Genomic DNA, 21,556 nt, shown 5'->3' on the forward strand with positions numbered 1-21,556 from the left:
TTAAATTAACCGTAGATAACCCCAAAAAACTACTTTTTTGGGGGGGGGGGGGAAACTAAATTAAAAATGCAATGAGTACTTGCAAGTTTTCAAATTATATCCCATGCCACAAATGTTCTTAAAAATATTTTCTTTAGAAGGAATGTAAGACTTTTCATTTTCCACCTCCCACCCAATGATAGGAATGTCTCAAGGTAAGTACATATATAATTGTAGATCATGTATGTCTGTATGCATTAAAAAGAACCTAATACTCCAGGTTGGTTCAGGTTATTTATTTTTAAAATTTATTTAATTTAATTTTTAGTTTGGTCTAATTACTAAACTGTTAATTCACAACATGTTCTAATAAAAGCATTAGGAATACAGAAATGCACCATTAACATGTGATTATTGCAGTAATTTATTTTTCATGTGCTGCTGTGTGAATTTAACACAATTTTTGCACTCCCACAATTTATATATAAAGTACATTACATATATACATATATATATCCTAATATATTTATATTCTGTTCACTCAAGTAAATATATATATATTTTTTCATAATAAAATTACATAAATTTATATACAATTTAAGTAGATTTTTTAAAAAAAATTTAAAATTAAAAATTCACTTATTTACTTTAATTATACACCAAATGAAGTGTTCTATATAAATGTTTAACAATTTATTCATCAAAATATTGTACACAAAATGTGCATCTATACTTTATAGAAAAATTTTGCATGAATTTTGTTAATTACAGGCAAAGATATACATACAATCATACTAAAGTAGACTCCCGATTATCCATGACGAGGATAATACAAAATAATTGAGGAAAAATTATTTTTCTCTCAATGTTTTTTTAGAAGATGGCTGCCCATAAATGAGATATGTGTCAGAATTCATTGCTGTTACAAAATTTGCATACACTTCACAAAATACGTATAAAAATAAGTTAAAAAAAAAGTAATGGTTCAATTTTTTGTTTTTAATTTTTACAAAATTGCAGATTATTAATACAATAGTGTCCGAAAACGTAACCATGCTGCAATTTGTGCACAATTCACTAAACACAGACAATGTTCAGGCAATTGATTTTTTTTTTGGAAAGTTTTAGTTTTTAAATTGTTTTGTCCTGTTTATTTCTACTAAATCGCCTCGTAAATGCGCCGATTGTGTCCGAGATGCTGCAATATGTGTACATTAAAAAAATAAAATAATTGTAAAAAAAATTTCTAAAAGTTAATTTTTAAAAGAAATTTTTTTAAGAATTATAATATTATAATTATAATATAATTATCAGTTAATCCGCCACCGTATATTCAGGAGTTTACTAGTACTAAAATGTAGGTTAGTTGAGTTAAGAAGTATTTCAAATATCCCGCTTCTGGCTGAGGTTTGAATAACCCGCGCCGATTTTTTTTAGCCTAGTTCTGTGCACACCCGCTTGGCGCGCTGCAAACACTGTTGCGGCAGCTAGCCTTCCACTTTCCATTCTATACCTCCCTCTCTTTTCTATGATGTTGCAGTGGTGGGGGTGCGAGCCGCCCGGCTTGTCCCTTCCCCTCCGTCATTGTCCGCTAGGCACCCCGAGAGCGAGGGTCTGGCGGACTGTCGCGGCGGCAGGTACAGCGCCTCTCGCTCGCTATCCCAGTAACGACCGTATGATAATTTTTTTTTTTTTTTTTTTTTTTTTAAACGCTCGTGGAAACCAATGGATCAACGTGGTTGTCAGATTTATTGTCTCTAAACTGGTCCAGTCCCAAGGGAGCGTTCAAGTATTACGTAACGCAATTTTTTGATATTTTTGACCCCCCCTCCCCCCTAGTAAAACGTTACGTAACCCCAAGTGACCATTTTTACCTAAAGTTACAATTATGTGGCGTAACGTACCGGAATAAGTCACTAAAATACCTTTGTTATTGTTTTAATCGCTTTAATGTTATTTATTAACATTTGAAATGTCTTGTTTTTAAAAGCAAGAGCTTTCTAATGTTTTTTATTGTCCTAATAAATTTTTACTACTCAATCATACATTTAGCAATCATACATTTAATTGCGTCGTTTTCCTGACTTAGCCCTGTCCTTACACACTTTTTGCTTTATCCGCCATTTTTCTTCTCACGCATTCTCCTATTTTAGCGTTTTACTAATAAAGCTATTAAAATCAAATAACAAATTTTATTTATAATAATTATTTTTACCTTTGGCAATGCAATTACAAACATAAAACTAACTGAAATAAAACATATTTGTCAAAATATAATCGTATTTAAGAATACGATCGAACGAAAACGAAAAACATTTAAAATAAAATTAGCCATAATTAAAATAAGTAGATTGTAAAAAAAAAAAAAAAATCCAATTGGAGTTTTACTGCTCCTCTGTCCATGGGCTTGCCAGCCACTCAGATTCTTTCATTACTGGCATCCAGAGAGCAGACGAAGAGGGTTCCGGAATTGTTAACCCGCTTGCATCAACTTCGTCTTCGTCAAGCCAATCGGCATCCTCAGACGATGTTTCACAGCGACGCACAATGCAGAGAAGCTCATTTGCCCTTCTTGCAGTAAGTCGCTGTGGCCGTACTCGACTTTCATGAAGGTGTTGGGCAGTCTTGCCATGCATGAAACGATTGTGCATTTGCACACTCTTGTGGGATGTAAAATAAATCCCACAGGTTGAACATACTCGGTTCTTTAGGTCGGATTATACCGATGGACAAAATAAATCGTAAGGCATCTGCTAAACCCTTCTAGAGGAGGCGACAGATCAACAGACAACCTCACAAGAAGTGGCGAAAACTTGCATGATATTTTGTCTATCTGACTAGGTACCACGAGCTTGTTTGTGGTTTGAAGGATTGGGCAGAGTGGCGGCAGGAAAGTTTCTGGAAAGACAGATTTTAATGCACTCCTCAAGCGGGAACAGCAGGATTCATCCGCGCATTTAATAACTTGCAAGAAATATTCCGATTCACGGACGTGAGCGCTATACCACGCCATATTAGGTTCTGCTGGATCCTGCAAGCTATCTTCAGGGTTTCTTTATTCCGCCGAAACATCGTAGTTGTCAATTTTCATACAGTCGGCCAAGTGCTTGGAGCACATAAACGAAAAGGGTTGCCATCTTGGGAGAACAAAATACGAACAATTCAATCGGGAATCCCCCGTAAAAAATAAACGTAAAGGGTTAAAAACTTGGGAGATTTTAATTCACTAGTAGTTTTATTAACCCTTCAGACCAATCGTCTTTCCTACCACAACATTACTGTTGTGATGAGAGAAAATCTCACACATAGAAAACCGTGTATTGTGAATATCAATACCTACATAATTTCAAATATGGCGATTGGAGTCTACGTTGACAACCGAAGTATAACGAAACCATCCGAATAGCGGTATTTTTTGTTTTAACTACTTTACTGGAGTGACGAGAAAAACTATCACAGCTGTTGATAAATATATATATTTTTGCTTTACGTTTGGAGTTAAAAAAAACATTCTCTAATACTGTAAAGCAAGTAGAAGCAATTTTGTGAAGGTAAAAAAAAATTAAGTTATCATGCCATTTGAAATTTTGAGGGAAAAAAAAGTTTAAAAAATGCGTGAAAATCTGTCTCTACGCGACCGTTCTGAAGAGTTTAAAAAAAAAAAAAAAAAAAAAGTGACGTAACGCGTAGGTCAACCCCCCCCCCCCCCCTCCCTCACCTGTAACGCATCGTAACGTTTAACAAGACCCCCCCTCCCCCCCAAATTCGTTACATAATACTTGAACGCTCCCCAATGAGGTATATTTATTGATAGATTAGCAAAAAATTAACAACTTTTGAATCGTTTCTCCATTACCACGTTCACTTTCGGGAGTTCTGTAATTTTTTTCTTCTTTTCACATCTCTAATTATTGTTAAATTTCGAAATTTCGAAAAGTTACGTAAGGGAACGTGCATTTATTTAGGCAATATTATGCAACCAAAAAAAAAAGCGATAGTCTCCAGATTATTGAGATATATAAGATTGTTTGAAAACACATGTCACCCCTTTTTCTCTCCTTAATTTTACCTTCCATGTTTTAATTTTTTCCTAAAATTTCGTATTAGGGAGTTAACAAAAATAAATACAACACTAATATTTCAGACAACATATATTTTTAAATGATACAACAAACCAAAATTCTACTTTTCTAAAGACCTATTAGAATTGGCAAATTTTAAACCAATAAACTAATTCCATTAAGTTACATTTATAAAAAATGTGTGCTGATAGCTACAACAGCAGCAGTTCTAGAGTGAGTACAAACACAGGATTTTTAAAATGAAATATTGTATTTACATAGGTTTTTACTGTCAATTTATAAACACTGAGATAATTGTCATTATAAAGTATTCCTTATAAAAGAATTTTATGTAATAATTGTACTGGTTTTGCTAAGCCCATGCGCTTTTTAAAAACCTTTACGTTATGAAACGATTATAGGGTCATAGAAATTTGGCGGATTTCACGTAACACTATTCAGCTTAATGAAAGCCTTTTTACCAAAAAAAAAAAAAATAGTACTTTCAACAGTCATTTGTACATAATATAACAAATATATAAACTTTACTCCAATGTAGGTGGCAGCTGTATCTTCACCGATGTATGCGTATTTCTACCCTCACGTGATCGAGTGTATTATAATCCACATTTGTATGTGTAAAGAACTCTCTTTTGTTATTAAATTGCATCTAACAAAGTAAGTGTAAATTTACCCATTACTTACACATAATTTTTAATAGCTTCGGTGATGGCCCCTCGCAGTTTCAAAATCTTACTTCGTACATTTTTTCTGAGTGTTGGTTTAGCAATTTTTGCCTGCTCGCACAGTACTTTCAATTTATTGCAGTAATTCCTCAGGAGGTGATTACGGCAATCAATTTTTTCTACTGTTATCTTTGCATAGGGTCTAGCTTCCAGAATTTTTGTGTAGCAACTGCTGTCTCCATCGGCTATAAGCTTACCAAATATAACACTATATACAGTTTCACTTTGTTTAAATCCCTCTACGATAATACTTGCTTCCATACTTGCTGAGCTGCCAGTCCAGTTTTTGTAGCTGGTGTGGGCAGGAATCTCTCCATCAAGACTTCGACTACAGACAAAGCAAAACTTGTTTCTAACTCCCATAAACAGAACTTTTTTTTTGTAGAATACCCCACTATTGCTGTAACACCATAAAGATCATTGTATTGACATCTATATGAACGTTTTGACCAGCAACCATTTGCTACAACAGTTAAAATAGGAGTACCATCTGCACTCACATCTCTCTCTACTGCTAAAACTGCTTCTTCTCGTATTGCCTTCTCCATTTCTTGTAGAGCAGCTTTCTCCCATGCATTACATATTTTGTTGTGAACCTTGGTATAAGTTTTGGATGACATGACAGGAATACCTATAGATGAGCAAAACTCTTCGATATGCGAATGACCTCCGCCTATACTCATCATCCCAGCAACGGCTCTTGAATTTACATCTAAATGTGTCTTGTTTTTAACTGGATCCTCTGTACGTAAGTGAATTTTTGATTACACATATTACAATACATTACAAAAGTAGGAGACTAATCATTGGGGATTTCTTTATAAACATTCATATTGCGCAAAGAACATCCACAGTGTGGATTGTGATTTGAGATTTCAGTGATTCTTTTCAGGAAGTATTCTATTTCTACCATTCTAACTCCATGAAGAGGAATTGTTACTGTATCTGTTCCTGATGTAAAAGAGCATTCATTTTCTATTACAAGAGGTTCTTCATCACATTTGTAAAAAATGTATTTTGCATTGTCTATTTCAAGCATCTCAATAAGAATATGTTTTTCATTATGTTCCCGAAGTCATTATTAATTTCGAGAAATTCGACCTCAGGTATCTCGTTCTGTAGATTGCAATACGATTATAGCATCTTAAAGTAAAATAAAGTCCTGAATAAGATAACATCATTACCATTATGTTTATTCTGCATTTAGTATTTCATAAAGAATGGGAGAAACCTTTATCAATGAATACTAATATTTGTGAAGTCTGCAAAATTCCGAATATACCATCAGAATGGAAGGAAATTTATTACACCATTACGAAGGACAAAACTTGGAGATTGATCTTCACAAAGAAAAAATATTTACCATGCAAGCTATAGTGCGACAACAAGGAAAAGAACCTGCGCAGATCTCACTGCCAGCAGACAGTCACATGATGAGCGCGTCAGGAAGTGGAGGGGGTTAGTAATGGAGCCGCTGTCTGGCTGAAAACACCTTCGCGCTCGGCTGTCTCGCAGTCCGTATTACACAAACCGATCTACGTAATGGCTTCTACTTCGGGATTTAAATCACGTATTAAATATAGCACGCCAGTGCGGGGAAAAGCTCGTGAGATTGTGTACAATGTTGCAACACATCTCAGTAGACAAAAACAGTTGTATAAATTGACGTACAATGTCTCTGAAACAACAAGTGCTGCAGCAGGTGTCTCAGTATCAACATATAGACGAATTCTAGCAGAAGGTAAGGCGAAATTAACGAGCAAAACCAGTTTAGCTTTTTTGACACTGACGCGTAAGAAAACAGAGCATAGGAAAATAATCGAAGTAGAAAATTTTACATGTGGTGCCGTGCGGAGAAAAATTCAAGAGTTTTATACAGTAAGGACATTAAATAAGTTGACTAAGGCTTTGCAAGAAGACAATGTTTTGAACTGTAGCAGGGAATACTTGCGAAAGTTGTTGAATAGGTTAGTGTTTCGCTGGAAAAGTGTCAATCGAAGAGAAAGATTTTGATTGAAAAGCCAGAAATAGCTGCTTGGAGAGGGCGCTATCTTGAACAAATGCGTGAGTTACGTGAGGCTGGCAGAACCGTAGTTTATGTTGACGAAACTTATGTTCATGCTACACACAGCGTAAGTTCTTGTTGGCAGTCAGATACGTAAATAGGCGTCACAGAATCCATTGGGAAAGGTCCAAGATTAATTATTGTTCATGCGGGTGGAGAAGAAGGCTTTGTTCCGAATGATTTACTTATTTTTAAGTCAAAACAAAAATCTGGAGACTACCACGATTTTGAAAATTTTTCAATGTGGGTGTAAAGTAAATTACTGCCAAATTTACCTGAAAAATGTGTTGTAGTTCTGGACAACGCCAGTTATCATAATGCACAGCTAAACAAAAAACCTACAGCATCATCCTTAAAACAAGACATACAAAACTGGCTAGCAAAAAACAATATTCCATTCTCTTTAACAATGACCAAAGAGAGTCTTCTGCTTTTAGTAAAAAGTGCGCCAGTAAAGAAACAATTTAAAATAGTTGCGTTAATCATGGAGTGTGGCTATGATGTCATTCGCCTGCCTCCATACCATGCTGATTTGAATCCGACTGATCTGGTATGGGCAGACATCAAAAACAAAATTCGGGAAGGAATCTCTTCATCGCTAGATGATAAAAGAAAATTGTGTGAGGAATTGTTCAGTATCTATTCTGTGGACAAATGGAAAGAGTGTTGCAAGCATGTGAAAAATATTGGACTATGTTAGCAGTGACAGGAGAATTGACATTGAAATTGATAAAATAATAATAAATGTCGGATGTTCAAGAGTCACGGACACTGCAAGCGATACAGACAGTGAGGAAAGCAGTCTTTGTGATTCGGAATAGGTGAGTATGTTAATTGTGGGCTATCTTTTTTTCCTTGTTTACGAAGTGGTTGTTTTCTATGCCTGTTTCAATTTTTTGAAGCAGTACTTACATTTAAAATGGATTCTAAACCACTTCGGTATAATCTTTGCGCAAATATAATTTTTAACTTCCTACATAATAAATTAGACTCGGTGAATCTAAGTTTTTTAAGCCATGCATTTGAATGAGCCTTTACATATATATATATATATATATATATATATATATATATATATATATATATATATATATATATATATATATTAAAAGTGTTAAATGTTTGTGATTTAAACGACGAGTCGATACATGAATCTTCAATCAAAACACCATCATGAAATTAAACATCAAAATGGGAAAAACAATAACAATAATGCTATGCCATGAGGTAAATAGACTTTGATCTGGAAAACTAATTTAAAAATTGTGAGGCGCAATTTAGTTGCCACTGTGGTCAAATGATGAAATGAAATGCATAAGTACGCCGTTGGTGTTCGTGAAAGACGGGCTCAGGCGTGACGGGTTGGTTTGCCACCCCTTTTTTCCCACCGTGGTAGGGGAAGTCTGTGGATGCGCAGAGGAAAATCTGTGAACGCTCTTTTATTCGTTGTCGCATTATACACATCATATTTCGCTGTTCGAAGGACACATTGTGCTTCTATTTATTTAAGTAGCTACTAAAATAGTTTTTATTGTATTATCGTATAATTCAATCAGTAAAATACATATGATCTGAATATAGAACTCAACAGGTGTTTGTCTCATCTCACACAAAATTACTTCAGAAAATATCCAGAAATCTATCTCTGATATATAATCGCTTTGCGAAAAAAATTCTAACCATACCTTTGAAAGCAAATACCATGACATATAATAATACTGTTACGAAAATATTGCATGAAGTTAAGTTCTTGTCCATTACCGACCCGACCCAAAATTATGAGGCACCTCAGTTTTCCACATTGTTTATAGCCAAAGTTAGTTTAGGGACTTCTTTTTTCCTCAAATAATAGAAAGAGAATAATTTTACTTATATTACAATTCTGAGTGTTCTTACTGCCGATAAGACCTAAATTAGCATCTTCAGAAATATTAGGGACAAATAGCCTATGTATCGTTAATTTAGGAGCCAGATCCTTTTACCTTTTGAATGGTGGTTTTCAAAAAAAAATTTGTACGGCACGATATGTGGTTCAATTTTCACAAAGAACTTCACAAAACAAATTTGAAATTCACCTGCTGATGCCTTGTATTTATTTGAGGAGGTGGAGCTGAAATTATCTGTATATGCTATTATTCTCTTTATAAACATATACATTATGAAAAACTTAGAAAGAAACTCCCTACAGCCAATGGTTAACACCTTCTGCTATTCATATTCAGCCTTACACTGAACCTAGAAAACTGAACTGAACGCCGAAACTATAAATCTTTAATGTTTTATGTTTTATAAAATGGAATTTCAAGTAGGCCTGATTTGTATCTAATTTATTTTGAGCAATTATTTAACTTTAAAGACATGGGACATCATGGGTTCATTGACCTTAGACGAGTAACCATTCTGAAAATAACAAGAGCTGAGTGTTGTATTTTGAATTATAGTTTTTAACCATGTTGGTAACACAATTTGTAATACAAACAACAACGTCCAAGGTTACTAAATGTTACGTTTGACGCAAACAATAAATTAGCGCAAACACTGAATAGGCCTTATTCCTAGGTTTTTAATATCATAGGTATAAAAGGTTTTCATTTTTGCACATACATACGTTTGCACAAACCATTTCAACTGTTCATGGAGGTAAAATTACATTATGGTATAAAACAGTCTCAAACTCTCCAGTAGGTCATTCCAAGATGACTAGGCCGTACAATTGAAGGAATTATTTGTCAATTTTCGTAGATAATTGAAAACTTAACATTTTAGTTAGGGGCTAAGTGCCAAAAAGGGACATTTGAGAAAACAGAAGAAAAAAACAGTATGCTTTTGAAAAATAGTAAATACAGTACACTCCCTATTTAACGCGGTTGTCGGGGGACATAACTTTTACCCGCGTTGTTGCATAACCGCGATGTTTCGATGTGACCAAGGTCAAAAGGCATAAAACACCGCCTGTGTTCTAATAGGTCGGCAAGCACGCACAGTATAGACGGCCCGCCTTTGTGCGGACTTTGCATCCGCAGTTTTCACTAAACGCGGGTGAAAAAATAAAAATAATAAATTGTAAATATAAATATTAAATGTTGAATTTTATTTTTTATTTTTCCGCATGCCGCGCACAGTTTGTCGCACGGCCTACGAGCGCGCCACACGCCGCCATACACACGTGCGGCACACAAGCTGCTGCCAGTCTCGTGGTGTCAGCCACAGTATCTGCTTCGTCTGAGTGTCCGTAACAAAGTAAGTGCAGTGTGTGCGGTTACACACGATTTTGTAGTCAAAGTCTTCTAAATAGAAAGGCCATAGTAATACTTCAAACCGAATATGAATCGCAAAGTACCGAGTTTGATTGACAAAATAAAAATTCTAGATTTACGTACTTACAAATAGCGTGTCTTTTGCAGAAGTATGCAGCAGATACGTGAAAAACTATTCTAGCATTCGTACAATATAAAATAAAGAATCGTCTATTGTGTAAAGTGGTTAAACTTTGTTATCCATGCTTACAGTAAATTATAAATGGTCACATGTGGGATACAAAAATTGCGCCAAAATAATTTTAGCGCAATCAGTGGCGCCGTATTAAAAAGTCTGTTAAACGTTGTCTTTACTTATTCCATCAAACGCTGTGTCGAGTTGCTGAGTGTGTGTGGCTCGGATCGGCAAGTGTTATATTCCCTAGCCTCTGGTTAAAGGTCGGGAGGCCGCTACACATAAACATTTCCGGGGCTTGTTTACTACCTCACGGCAAAAGTGGTACAGTATGGTTCACGTAAGTATTGGACCACTGGGAATTCCTCGGCAAAGATTAAAATTACGCTAGCTGATTTACTTTATTATTTAATGTTAAAACATTATACCAAAGTAAAAAGATGAACGTGTATAATACAACGAATAATATTACGTCTGTAGGTTCAAGTTGTAACAAAACATTTATATGTCTCCGCTTGTCAACACACGTGACCACGAGAAGTGTGCAGACGGAAATGAGTGAACTACTCAAGGTCACCAGACTTCCCCCCTTTCGGCTTAATCGCCCCTCTCATCACTGGCGCTTATATTCCACTCCTCCCATCTACCCGGGTGTCTTGGTCGCAAATTCTCGGCTCGCCTCTCCCCTCCCAGCGCTTGCCGTCAAACAAACCTATCCAAAATCAATCCCCAGCCGAGTCACGCTGGATAATGTCGCTGGACGGTAGGCTTTATCGGGTCCCCTGTCCGATGCTTTATTTGTGGGTTAAAAAAAATGTTAAGAACTAATGTTTCAGAAAATAACACTGGTCTGGATTGGATCATAATTTGAAAACACTACAAGATAGAGGAATAATGTACGGAGATATCTTGTTTAGAATTTCACTGAGGACATTTTCTACGCCTAGGCTTTTTTCTGCCCGATGCTTAGTTTGTGAGTTACAACGCAAAATTATCCTAATCGGCTGTCAATCATTTATTCCATTATTATTACAGTAGAAACTCGTTAATCCGTGACGCGCTAATTCGGGAATCGGATAATCCGGGACGATTTAAAAGTGCAGAAAAAAAAAGAGAAGTAAAAATTGTCAGCGCTTAAAATTAACGTCACGCGGGCCGGCGGCCGGCAAACACTGCAAGCCTTCGCATGGGCCGCCAAACTCTGCAACGCTGTTTGTACCGACCCTTTGTGTCGTCCCCCTTTCAGCTGTCACATTTGTCACTCTTTAAACTTGAGGGGGATGTCTTGACTTCTGCTTCCCGTCTCCCTTTGTTTGTTTCCACCCGCCAACGCACGGCAGGCGCCTGGCGAGTGACGTGTCTGGCATTCGGCTGGACGAAGTGGGGTGATTGTGGGGGGGGGGGGGGGGGGGGGGGGGGCTACCCAAAATTTATGTGTGCAAGTTCAGCACGATCTTATCTTTCTCTCTTCGGCTGTTGTAAATGACCATGAACTAATGGCTAGGCAGTGCCGTATTTTTTTAAGCCGAGACTAATTCGAAGACGGTCTTTACCGTGAACGGATTATCCGGGTTTATTACTTTTTTTTTACAGGATTTTAATTATCCGGGCATCGGCGGGTCCCAATTAACACGAATAATGGAGAGTTTACTATTTTTTATCCATCTGCTGCCAAGGCGCAGTAAGCCTCGGTAGATGTTACGTCACATGACCTTGGCCTTAACCCAGCTGCACGCCGGTATCTGAGAAGCTTGACAAGACCTTCCGGGCTTTAATCGCTAGTCCGTGAAATTCGGTAATCCGTGATTATCTCGGTCCCGACCATCACGAATTAACGAGGTTCTACTGTGTTATTATTATTATTATTATTATTATTATTATTATTATTATTCATTTCTGATTGGGGGACATGGTTTGACCCGCGATATACCCGATTCCGCGATCTATCGGGGCGCGGTATACCGGGAGTTTACTGTAGTAGTAAAAAATGAAAAACACTTACATTAAACTTATGTAAACAAAAGTAAGATACCGAAAAAAAATATATTGAAAGCTAAATTAATTGAATTTTAAGGCGATTAAAACAAATGATGTTTTAATTTCCACCGAAAATAGTAAGAGTGTGAACATTAAAGACATTCTCTTTAACAAAGTAATACAAGATATAACAAAATAGGTATACCAACAAAACGAAAATATCATTTAATTGAAGAATTTGCTATGTCCACTTTAACTGTTGTAGGCCTATTATATTAGAGCATCATCAGGGCATAGAGCATTTTACATCTGTAATATGTTTAACCAAATAATGCTTAACCTATAACATAGCTGTTATGCCAACCAAAAGAAAAGTTAACTGAAGAATTAATTTACGCCACATATTAATATTCTTTTACGTTATATGCATTGTGTTCACACCAAACATCAGTACATGTAGTGTTAATTAGACATACCTCTTTCCTTGTGTTTTCTGAGGTTTCTGCAAACAGTGTCACATGAAAATCTATTTTGTTTGGCAACACAATCGTTTCTTCAGCACAGATGAACTTCCACCGTCTTCCACAAAAGAAGAAATGGAAAAAATAGGTAGTTCATGTGGTGGCACAGGCTGTAGAACAGTGTATGTTACGACCTGTGACGACCTAAATATAAAAAAAGTAAATTATTTTTTAAATACTTATGTAGTAGGAAGTAGCTAGTAAAATGAGGTGATATTTTAATCTGCAGCCTCTATAAGTCCAACGCTATTTTTGGGGGGAAGGGGTGTTAAAGGAAAATAAGAAAAATGGGGAAAAATAAGAAAAGGTTTGATGGCAATGGCCATTTAAAAGGAAATAAGCAAATTTTGAGCGAAAATCCACATTTCAAGGTGAATACCAAACTTTGAATGTTCTGTCATCAGCCTAAGTCCAAAACCTGTTAACGTATGCAGCTCGAGATATCTATATTTCAAGAAATGTTTCAAAGAGTTCTTTATCTTATCTTTTTCTTTTTTCCCCGTCAGATTCATAAAAAAAACTGACGCCACGCTTTATATCTGAGTTATTTCAAGTAGTACACTGGGCAAAAAGTTAGTGTTACACATATTTCTGAATTCCAAACTGCCTCAGCGTTAAAATAGGATAACATTAAAAACTTCATTTCAGTGAACGAGATATATGGTCACAGTCGACCTAAAACTAGTATTGCCACATAAATGTATACTATAGCTGACCAGTATTAATTGCAAATTTATAAAGTCTAAAAATTAATAGTCTTAAAATTGCATAGGTAGGTAATGTTTACAGTATATTACTAACATAAAAGATACGCATTTGTTCCCAAAAAATGGCGGATGCTATGTAAAGCTTTTCAAACAAAATATATAAATATGATTTATTTTTGGTTTAGCTTTGAAAGGCATCAAGTTACAAACATTAAATATGAAAATTACTGTGAGACCAAATGTTGTGAAATTTATACGGCTTTATTTTTATGAAATGCTTCAACTTATATATCATCCTGACGCCTGTGAAACATACGAATTACATATTGCCAGATTAATATGATACCATTGGCTACAATGTAGTTTCCCGATTAAATTCACATTTTATATATATAGATATATAAAGATATATCTTCACTTCAAGAAATAAGACGTCTTTCCTGTAAATTTAGTACCAACCTCTATATATATTTCTCTTTGGAGTCGTCGCCGACCTAATCTGGCAGCGGTCGTGTCATGACACGGAGATCCGTGCCCGAGGCCGTAATCACTCGACCGGGAATAGAACCCGTGTCCTCCCGAATGCGCGTCCAGCATGTTACCATTTCGCTTCCCCACTCGGTTTTCAGGAGAGGGCTGTAACCCTTCTCCCCGGTTCCCACGTCATTGAGTAGGCCTACAAAGAAATGAAGTAACATTTTTGCTTGAGTAGTCACGGTTCACTATGGTTGGGATCGGTGGGATAGGCGCTGTCAACCAGTTCGCAGCTAGTATCAGGAACTTGAGGTACCTCGAAGTTGCTTTCCGTTGTTTCCAGTAAACTTTGCCGTTTGCTGAATAAAATAAAGGAAGTAGTGATAAAAATATTGAAATTAAATGCCAATAAAATACATTTCTCTAGCGATTCAGCAAATAAAAAATGGCATCATCAGTTTCAACTATGGTAATTTTACATTTCTGTGAAAAAATGGCAACGTTAAAATTTTCACATTATATAAAAATGGCTCAGTATCATTCAAGCCTAGTTTTCACATGTTAATCAGCATTCAAGTAATATCTTTACGTAAAATATAAAACTACTGACAGCCATTGAAATCTAAAAAAATAATATTATTATATATTCTCAATTGCTAAGTTTTCCTAATTTATAAGAATTAACCAATTACAAATATAAAATACTTATTTTGCTCGGGACTCCAAAAACTGAGTTCCTTTCCTTTTCTTGCGACGTGCAAAAAGGTGCAGTCTTTTCTTATTCCCTTTTCTGTAGTCTGCATTCATAACGAAATTTCTTCAGTTATGCGTATTCTCCTGACGAAGATTCTTGAATAATAACGCAATCCACAGAAGCGCGGGAAGAAGGCTGTGCAGTCGAGGAGACAGCTAGACCCCGTGGTCTGAGCGTGGTCGCTGCCTCCCCTACCGCCCCAGCTCCCCACCCCTCGACCGCTAGCTCACCCCCACGCGCCCCCAAGGCCATGCCTTCTTCCCGCTAACTCGCGCTGCCACGGCTTGCCGCCGCGCGCGACTCTTTCCAGGGCTTCAATTCATATTGAAGAAACGCTTTTCCTCAAAAGTTTCAGTGACGACTATAAGTTTTATATACATCAAAATGTTCGTAATCGCAATGCGCATGTTTGTATGACATTAATTACCTCTAAACATTTCACAGCAAAAACTTTTTTTTGTTTAATTAAACACTGAATAACTCGGTTGAAAAAAATTAAAATGCAAAATCACTTTCTAATGAACACAGGTAATAGTATAAGTTCTTCAAATATATCTTTAGAATATTTTTCAAACCTCAGGTTTCGTCATAAAATGTTTTCTCCCGAAGGCCTGAAAAATCGATGGCGGACTTGATCCAAAGGACCCTTAAGTTACACCACGAAGAGGCGCTGTGCGCGTGCGCCCTGTTACGTATCGTATGGTCCGGAATACTCTGCGAGCAACGTCTCTCGGAGACTCGTAAACTCAGTAACGCGGCGAATGACTCGCGGAGGCAGCTTGACTGCCGAATGACTCGTGAACTGAAAACGAAAGGTTGGCCACGAGCTCCGGGTACGCGCCTCGCGAGCAGCGCGGAGCGGCGCACTCGACCGTCCTCGTTCGAGCCCTGAACACGACTGACTCTCCCCGCCCGCCCGCGGGCCGGTGCCCGCGGGCTGCGGGGAGGGGAGGGGAAATCGGCCGGCGTGGGAGAGAGCCCCGTCTCGCGGCGCGCCAGGCTGCAATTACATACTAGCATATGTGTGGAAACACAGAATATTCACAGCAAAACGAAACATTAATTACAACAAGTTTACAGAATTAATAAATTATATACAATATTTACACACTCGTTGAGGCCCGTGACCATTTAGAAAATATACACAAAAACACAGAATCCTCTCTTGCGCAAAAGGCTCATTAGCCCGCTAGGGCGCACGCAGGTGCGTCCCTGGCCGTCGCACTGGGGAGAAACACATTACCTCAGGCCCCCGTCGGTGGCCAGGTACGGCCTCTGTATCTGGGAGGGTACGACGACTGTCGTCAATATGTATATATGTTTTTTAAAAGTCTTTCATTTTAAGCTGACTGTATAATATACATATAATTGAGTTATCTGTCCCCCCCTTCTGTGCCGTTTAACATAATTTTCCGGCACAAGTTTTGAATTTTAAATTGAATTTTTAATTTTTAAAGAAGGAAACAACAAAAATGAAGTTGCATTCTTAATTTCATTTAATTTTGTTTCCATTACTGTACTCTCCGATGTAATTTTGTACAACCCAGTGCACCTGCGCTTGTTCGCAGGCCCAATTAGATTCCTTTTGCTGACATTTGGTTATCGCCGCATCTCGGCCGCGGTTTGCATCACGTTTTCTCCCTGTAACAGTACGGCTTTTTGTGCTAGCGAACGCTACCCCAAGCCCCGCGCTAGCAACTTTCATTTTTCGGTGGCAAGCATAGGTAAGCTGTTTGGCAGCACGTCGAGGAGCATATTACAGTCCTCGGCGACACCTCGGGACGGTCCACACGACCTTTCCCAGGCGACTTGGCAAGTTCTGACCCCCCTCCCCTCATCACCCACCTGTGGCTTCCTGGGAACTTCAACCCGGAGCATCGTCCTCCAGTGAACCCGCACAGGGTACATGGTCTCTTCAAGGATATCCGCCCTTGTCCAACAGAGCCATCAGCAAAGCCTAGCGGCAAGAAAAATCCCTAACCTTGCTCTCTCCGCTGGTCGGGAGTGCGCCCAGTGCACTCTAGCGGACGTTCCTGTGACACTCCAGGCAGTTTCTCATCTTGGCCGCCAGAGTGCATTACTCATCCCTCCCATAAGAGACAACTTGTCACAATCGTCTTTGGCAGCAGTCGCGGTGCGATTGCGATCTTAGTCCGCCTACGACTCGCGTGAGAGCACGGTGAGCATTTTTTCAGTCTGCTTCGCCCCTTCTGGCATTTTCGGATACCTTCGGACCATCACCACCACCACCCCCCCCCCCCCTCTCCTCTTTGGATGGGGGAAGTTACTTTCTTTAATTAGGCGCGCCGACGCCATTTTTGGACATTCGGCGGGCAGTATCTGGTCAGTACAGACTGAAAGCCTATAAGCTTAGAGGCGAGGAGGGTCATAACATGGCTGGGACTGCGGAAAGGTGTTTGGGAGCAGGTTTAATTACTGGAAATACATTATATCAGTTTACGATTTACGTTTGCATTTACTTATGCCAAATATAAATACTGATGAACAGTAAGACAAGACAGACTATGTTTACAATTAAGTTTCAAGTTTAAATTAATTAGTTACATTAATAATTGACAAGGAACGTACACGGCGAATTATTTAGGTGGACGAGCCATCTATCAAGGCCAAGAAAAACGCAAGTGACACCTGCTTAACAGTGCGTGGTCCCTATACGAACCATCAAAAGGGGCGTTGTGTCCACACAAGACAGACGTCTCAATTAAAGAAATGTTACATCAAATGAGAATCCAAAGGCAAAAATACGTAAACAACAAAATATAATGCGCGCAAGAGAGTTACATGCTGTTACAATAAATTAGTCAATGTATGTTTTACGTACATCGACGCCTCAGGGGAGAACAGTTACTACAAGTTGAAAGTTAAGTTCTTTAAGTTAAATAAGTTAATCCAAACATAATTTTCTAGGTGGCAACCGAAAGGGAATTTAAACAAGACAGCCTATTATTTTACGTTACATTAGGGCAAGGGCCACCGCCTCACTCGCAAAAAAAAAAAAAAAGAATAACACTTACATTCTTCCCCCTGAGGTCGCTCTCGCACGTCGTTACAATTAAAGACTAACAGACTACATGCTGAATTAAACAGACAATGTAGCTACTCAAGCTACTGAAATATACCAGATGAGACGAGACAAGCAAACCAAGCTAACAAGACCGAATTACAACCTGACAGCAGCTTATATTAAATCGGCGCTGCACAGCGCGCATGCGCCAACCCCAGGAGGGGAGGCGAGGAGAAATCAAACACACACTAGGAGGGGTAAGGAGGGAGGGGAAGATGCACCGACGCTCGCGCTGACGCGCAAAGTTTGATGTTAGTGGACCTGACCGCTACAAGACCACGCGTCGCGATTCGCGAGAGTCCGTCTCTGTTGTACTTCCAAGACTCGACACTACGTCATGTAGTCTCCAACGTCAAGGCATAGACGCCTTAATTTTCTTATTCTCAAATTTGACTGCCCGTGCTAGTTTTTTGATTTAAATTATTTCTTTACCTTTCTCGTCATGGCGACCGCGAACTTCTGCGCCGGGAGTTGCCTACTCTACTCCTGGAGCCAGCTAACGTCACTTCACCCCGCTATTTTGGGTAAGTGGTCGTCATACCTCCCTCCCACCCTCTTTTTTTCCTTTCCCTGGGCGTAAAATTGCCCAGCCTTAGCCGCCTGTTAACCAGTCTAAGCAATTTGGGACTTTGGTTACAGGCGGGGTGCAAGATTAGCTTCAAGACACCAAATTAGAATGGAACTTCTCTGCCAAAATTAGCAGTCACAAGTTACATAAATGAACATAAAATGAATTCTTCTGGACTTTAATCTACAGAAACCTCCGGTGCCAGGACCGCCAGTTTTCAGGACATATGATTTGGTTAAATTCATTTCAAAAGCAAATTAAGAACAAAATGTAACTGTCTTTCTTTTGAGCCTGCGAGCTCACGTAAAACCAGGGTCAAGTTTAAGAGATATGGCTGTTTTACTTTTATATGTATTTTGTTGCCCCGGGGCTCCCTCCTGTTTGTAATTATATTTTAATACATGTGTACCTAAAATATAAAGATAAAAGAAAATAAAAAGCTAAGTCAATTATTTTAGTAAAAGGGCAGTTATATAAATCAAACCAACAGTCTTGTTATTTGTTGATTACTCATCGCCGATCCACATAGCCTCCTTGAGTTGCTAGTAGGTTATAAGTAAATTCCTTTGTACGACGTATGGGCACCTCTGTGTTAATTAGTGTTTGTTTTGTTTTCTGGGCTGACGCTTCCCAGGCCTTATTTTTTTACTTATTCATGTTTTGAGTGTTTACCTGCAGCCCAGTGTACGTTACACTACCCTTCATTATGTCATTATTGGCCTTGGATATTTGATCACCTTTGTTTGGCTTGGAGACTATTTGTGACTTTAGGGTTTGAACCTAGACTCTGTTGGCTTTCGTAATAGTGCTTGTTCTCTTCTCAACTACAATCAGCTCATACTAGGAATATAGTCTAAGCTCTTTTATACCGTAGATAACAATGTGGATTGAAAAAAGTTACACAATTTTTTATGTGTGAATTACAGGAAGAATACAACAGTGTGTACTTGGATGTTTTGTTTCAGGCTTCCAGATGTATTCTACAATCCCTGCATCCAAATTTCAGTTTGGCGGGAAAACAGGAAGTGTCACCACCACTGTAATCTTCAGGAGGCAGTGATAAAAAAATGTTTTCAAAGTGTAGGACCATATGTAAACCATTTCATAGAAACAATGTCAATGTGTGATAAACTATTTAAACGGTTATTACTACTGTGTTAAAATTATTGAAGTTTCTCATTTTTATTCTGTAAATAGCAATGATAGATATTCCAGTGCCTTCCAGTCCTGAATCAACCATATGAATTAACCAGATATTGGTCTATGACTGCAGATATTTTATACTAATTTTCTTTTGCAAATATTGAGGTATGTACATAGTTTTAGTAATGTGTGAGACTATATTCAACATACTATTGGCTAACCAAATATGTATGTAATAGCCAAATTATAAACTATATAAAAATAATACTATAACAGCCATTATGAACCTGAAAGAGACAGCTAAATCATGGGCTTGTAATAATATTTTCTATTGTGACTATCATCTTGCACATTTTACAGCTTAAAAAAAATAATCCAGTCCTTATGCTTGAGCTTTGTGATTTTTTTTATTAAAAATTAACATTTGAATCTTAAGTGTCACCACTGTCATGCTTTCATGCATAAGCAGACAGCAAAATAATGTGCTCAATCTCAAACAGTGCCATGTTATAACCAAGATTTTATGGTTTTATGTTTTGATTGACCGACTTCGTTGTGAAAATTTTTGGTGATTTTGTTGTTATCGTTTTTAAATTTTATGAATGTTGTATATACTTACATATGCCACTAATATAGTTCATAAATATACAATATTACTCCAATTGTGGCATCTATTACATCTTGGTGTTCAAAACAAGAAAGCACATAGATCATGCAATTGGAACTACAGTACTAAACTTTCATAACTTTTTGGCAGTGAAGAAAAAAAATATTTAATTGATTGGATTGTTTTAATTTCATTCTGGTGCTGACATAAATTCAATTTTTAATTTTCCTTTTTGTCACTGTCAAAACAATACTATCTATATTAATAAAAATATCACTATGCAATTATGGAAGTTCAATTTCCTTATGTACCTATTTCCTTTTGATGTTCCTCTGTAAGGCTTGAGCCACATTGCATGGCATCACATATTGAATGCCTTTATTTTTTTATTTTTTTTTTGTGATCTATTGATGTGACAGCATTGTATGGTGTGATTCAAGGTAGAAAATGTTGCCAGACATAGTGCATACATGGTTAGAAAGTGTTAGTATGCATCATGAACTTCAAAACTGCTAGAGCACATTATAAATGCACCCTTGTAAGCCATGCACGTTTGAATTCCATGTGACTTTGTGGACCACGCTCAGGCTGGCACCTGCATGGTGGTGATGTTCCATGACTCACATAAGTGATAACTGGCCTGCATAGTTTCAAGGCAGCAGTCACAATGCAGCAGTATTTTTTCCTGTCATAATTTTTGGACAGTAATGTTTAATTATTAACACAAAGGAGTGGTACTTGAAATTCAACAAAAATCAAAAATTATTGACCAGCTAGATGTAAAATATGGCTACCTATGTTTTAGTCACATGTACTGCAACTTTATCTGTAAATTATGTCCAACACTTTTTGTTTAGATAGTCGGAGTAAATTTTTTTAAACTAAACAGTTTTTTTAGGCAATGCTTTAACCACATTTTTCAGTTATCCGTTGACCTCTTGCCAGTCATTATCCCGAATAATCGGGAGTCTACTGTACTTAGAAAAAACCATTTACTATAAACTAAATACATATTTGTACTTAATGCATAGTTTTTAAATAATATAAAAAAGCCTAATTTAAAGTTTATGAACTGAATTTACATTTCAATTGACCAAATATATCATTCAACTGAATTTAATTGCATTTTGTTTTTTTGTTTTTTACATTTCAGTGTTAACCAGTTGTTGGAATTACTACAAAATAACTTGAAATAGAGGTACAAAGACATTAAGGCACCTTCACATTTAAGCATTTTTATTCAGACTATAAATGTAATTAAAAGCAAACTCTTCATTGACTTGGTTACACTCCAAAAGGCATATGCTCCATCCAGCAGCAGCACCTCATAACCAACCTAAACATATCAGATAAATATTTAGGTACAACAAACTTAAAAATGTTGATTAACACTTATGGTGTCTTCAGGTCAGTATGAACTAAACTTGACCATAAATG

General features: G+C 37.4%; 1 protein-coding gene across 2 annotated transcripts in view; it reads left to right on the plus strand.

The window, feature by feature from the left end:
• LOC134530634 (EEF1A lysine methyltransferase 2) overlaps positions 1-20,403 on the plus strand; it is a 64,296-nt gene extending 43,893 nt beyond the window's left edge. For both annotated transcript variants that reach the window (XM_063365648.1, XM_063365647.1), the window contains one exon: positions 19,335-20,403. In XM_063365648.1, coding sequence (XP_063221718.1) covers positions 19,335-19,429 — 95 coding nt within the window. In that variant the 3' untranslated portion in view covers positions 19,430-20,403. The remainder of the gene's footprint in view (positions 1-19,334) is intronic.
• The last annotated feature ends 1,153 nt before the right edge of the window (positions 20,404-21,556 follow it).

This window comes from Bacillus rossius, chromosome 3, assembly GCF_032445375.1.
Source record: "Bacillus rossius redtenbacheri isolate Brsri chromosome 3, Brsri_v3, whole genome shotgun sequence".
NCBI classification, from domain to species: Eukaryota; Metazoa; Arthropoda; class Insecta; order Phasmatodea; family Bacillidae; genus Bacillus; species Bacillus rossius.